At 46.0% G+C, this 3857-nt stretch overlaps 2 protein-coding genes across 2 annotated transcripts in view; one reads left to right on the top strand and one right to left on the bottom strand.

Moving 5' to 3' along the window:
• EIF2S3 (eukaryotic translation initiation factor 2, subunit 3 gamma, 52kDa) overlaps window positions 1–2896 on the bottom strand; it is a 17621-nt gene extending 14725 nt beyond the window's left edge. Inside the window, exon 1 of the mRNA XM_009893119.1 lies at window positions 2690–2896. Coding sequence (XP_009891421.1) covers window positions 2690–2896 — 207 coding nt within the window. The remainder of the gene's footprint in view (window positions 1–2689) is intronic.
• KLHL15 (kelch-like family member 15) overlaps window positions 2240–3857 on the top strand; it is a 20406-nt gene continuing 18788 nt past the window's right edge. Inside the window, exon 1 of the mRNA XM_009893109.1 lies at window positions 2240–2336. The gene's annotated coding sequence lies outside the window, so the exon portion shown is untranslated. The remainder of the gene's footprint in view (window positions 2337–3857) is intronic.

The raw sequence follows: 3857 nt of genomic DNA, 5'->3' as shown, positions 1-3857 counted from the left end.
GGTTGAAACTGCACCGGTAGGGCGTACGTGTGGGTGGTCTGACACACAGCTTTCCGTCACTGCCGGCGGAACAAATTGCCCGGGGAATCCGCGCTCCTGAGTGTTTCCGTGGAAAGGGGGGTTGTCTTTTGTCTTCACGGCAGGTCCGCCGTTACTCTGTGCGGGTGCTGCGTGTGCCACATACGTAAAAATACTGCCATTGGTTCGGTAGGGTGATCTGGGTGGGGACCTGGTTTGGTTGAAAGGTACAGCAAAAAAAAAAAAAAAAGGAGATTGATCCTGTGTTTGTGGTTTATGCGTCAACAATGCATGTCTCACAGCGTGGCAGTGTAGGTTTATTTGGGGCAGTGAGTGGGTGTGATGCAGAAAGGAAGATGGGGGTAAAATTGAAGCAAGATATGCTTGTATGTACTGGAAATGAGCATATCTAATTCGGTGTGTGATCAGCTTATCTGCCTGAACAGTAAAGTGTCACTCTGCATATGTTGGTCATCTCTGCTGGCCATCAGCCTTATAAGCTTTTGAACTTCAACCTTTCTCCTGTTACTGTCTTTTGTAGACTGAGTGCTTAGTGTTAGGGAGACCATATGGATGTAAGACCTTGCCCTGAGATATGGACAGCCTAAGTCTTTTGTACTAAACAGCTAAAAACCCTGCCAACTGAGTGCTGTTTTCAGAGTTGGGTATGACAGAAATGCTCTAAAAATTTAATAAAATCCCTGATCCAACCATGAGAGCCAGCTTAGAGGTTGAACACAGACTGAAGGCCAAATTCAGAACTGTCCCCCGTGGGAAACTGAAGTGACTTCTCCCTCATGGGAACTTCTTAAAGGCATAGAAGTTGTTGCTAGCAATAGGGTTTCTCTGATGATCAAATAAATGGCTATCAATGTAAGTAACCAATTATGTCAAATAGATACACATTCATCAACAGTGGTTTTGCCTAGTAGAAAATGTGAATGTTCTCAGATTTTGCCTGGCTGACTGCTTGGGTCAAAAAAACAGGTTTGGAGCAGACAAACGTGATTGAAATGCGATGATGGAAATCTGTGTGAAACTGGTATGCCTGGTTTAACAGTGCTTGTAACCTCCCACTTTTGCAAATACAACTGTTTCCATTCTTTCCTGATATAAGAGTTAGTAGTGAGTTCTGCCGGATATACCTAGAGCAAATATATTGCCAGCATTCTTGTTCTGAAGAAATGAACATGTGGTAAGAAACCTTACTGTATGACAAAATTTATTTTGTCTTGCAACCCAATAATTTTGCACATTGGTCTGGAAAATAAATTTTCGTATCTAATCTCTCATCAAGCCACATGATTTTGTCAATTCTATATAAAATATCTCACTTCTGAGAAAAATAATAGATGCTTATGACTGAGATGCACAAAGTATATTGGGAACATGATGCAATACTTGGTTGTAGTTGCCTCGACGTCCAGGCATGTATAATCACTCTTTTATGAAAGTGAACGGAAAATACTGGACTCTGTAGTTATTTAGGCATTTAAATTATGCAATAATGTATTGCAGTGTAAAATTATGGAAACAGTTTTTTTTGTCACATTTGCAGCAGCCTTTAGAAAGGATTTAATCCTTGCCAAGAACTCTGTCAGGAATCTGAAAAAAAAACCAAACCAAACAACTGTTGCTTCTGCTTTAGCAATGAGATTATACATTTTACATATTCTGAGATAATCTTGTTAATTTGACTGTATTTGGGAATATTTGTGGTATGAATAAAAAATAGAAAAGTCTAAAGATGGCAAATGTCTAATTAAAATAGGTAAAAACATTTCTAGGAGTCATCAAGTATATTATGCATATACATATACATTAAATAATGTTTAAAAATACTCAAATGTTAAATAGTATATTACTGTAGCTCAAAAACTTATGTCAAGAATTTTATTCACTGCAATTGTCTCATTTAAACCAGTGGGAACTACTTGGTAACCATCTTCATGCAGATGCCTAGTCAGCAGCTTCAGCCCAAATCTCTATGTAAATTAATATTGACTAAGGTAATGTTGATACCGCTGGTCATTGTCAAGGGCCCAAATTTAAGTCTCACATTTTTATTTAGATTAGAATTGAGGCTTTATTAGCATATTTTGATTTTTCAGTAGAGGCAAATTGTCCATTGTGAACAAGAAGGGGAAGGGGGTTTTTTGTGCTTTTAAATGTTGAGAATAAACATTTCAACGCTGTTGGGCTTTTTTTTTTTTTTGGCTAGGTTTGAGGTCATCTTCTGTGGCAGTGTGTAGGGGAGACCTGAAGATCGTCTTATGCCTCAGCTTGCCACAAACTGCAAACAGCAAAATGAGTGTCAGGTAAAAACAAAACAGTCCTGCTTAGCTTTTTCCACTCTTGCTGACCTATGAAGGTCAAAAGTCCGAAGAGGGCAGAAGGATGCATGAAGTTTTGTTTGTATCACTTCTGTTTGTGAAAAACTTACTTTCCACTCCAGTTATTCTTTGCTGAAGCAGGAGATGTGAGTGAGTACGTGCTTAGTGCAGCAGAAGACATATCCTATGAATAAGGGAGAGAACGTCTCTCTTTTGGGACTTTAGGCGGCAGGAACGGTAGCTGTCTTGGCAGAGTCAGTACGTAAAGGTGGGTTGGTTCACTGTATGCACACAAGTAAGTTTTTTAAGCAGTGGCTGGGGAGATGGGGCAAATGTACTGTGCGAGTAAGCGGATGAGGTGGAACAGTATGAAGTTTGCTGAGTAGGGAGAGGTCAGGCTGTTGGGATGAAGGAGCAAACGGCAGCAGGTTGATTGTAGCATGGAATAAGCAGGCCGTGAGGGAGCGGTAGGGGGGCAGCCGAACAGAGCCGGAATAGCAGTGGGAAGTCTTTTTGTGGAGCAGCGCGTGGAATAGCTGGTTCATTGTGTGAGGCTGTGAAAGGTGGGAAAGACATTCAGCTTGGGGGTGGCAGCTGTAGAGGAGGTATGCTCTTGTATAAATCAAGAATGGGGTGGGGGTGGTAACAAGGGACTGAAAATAGGCAGCGAAGGGGATGGGAATGGCAATAAACAGGGAGAGGATGGCAGCGTGTGGCCTGCTATTTAAAGCAGTGAGTGACAGAGAAGGTGACAGGGAGGCACATAGCAGGTAGCGAATGGTTTGGGGGTGGCAGTGACAAACCCAAGGTCCACGTAGTTTAGTTCATCTCTTACAATGAAGTTGAAGTTTGCCAGGCAAAGGCAAGATAGAGAAAGCAAGGTGATGTTTGTGCTAAGGCAAAGCCCTGTTTGTCCCACGCTGGCCTGCTACCCACCCCACACACCCCCCAAAGTTGCCTGCCGCTTGTTGCTGGAGGGCAGCTACACTGCGCACCCGTGGCCGTGGCCCTGACCCACAGGGCTCTGGTGACCCGGTTCCCACGCCGGCTGGCCAGAGGAGAAGGGAGCTGGGATCAGCCTGCAGGTGGCCGGGGCGGAGTTCAGCCAGCTCCTAGCAGGGGTTGTCATTGCCCGGGGTGGGTTGCAGCTCAACGCCCCCCGCGGGGCGGCTGCCCGAGAAAACCGGGAGCTGCCGAAGCACTGAGGAAGGGGGCCGCGGTTTGCAGCGGGACCGGGCCTGGCGACTGAGGGGTGGAAGGGGACACACCCCGGAGCCACCAAAAGCGGAGCCAGATGCGGATGATGCTTGTTGCTGCCGCGTTCCCAAACCCCAGCCATGCGCGGCCGCCGCTAGGCTCCGGTAAGGGGCTCCTCTCCCCAGGGCGTGCCCACTCTCCCCGCGGGTGCAGGTGTAGGTCGGGGCTGGCCCGGCGCCTGGCTGACACTGCACGGGGCAGGGAGGTGCCGGTGGGACAAGGCACGCCGCGGGTTTGGCCAGCGGAGCG

This window comes from Charadrius vociferus, unplaced genomic scaffold (assembly GCF_000708025.1).
Source record: "Charadrius vociferus isolate BGI_N301 unplaced genomic scaffold, ASM70802v2 scaffold169, whole genome shotgun sequence".
Classification (NCBI taxonomy): Eukaryota; Metazoa; Chordata; class Aves; order Charadriiformes; family Charadriidae; genus Charadrius; species Charadrius vociferus.
Note: the sequence above shows the minus strand (reverse complement) of the source record. Positions and strands in the feature narration are given on the sequence as shown.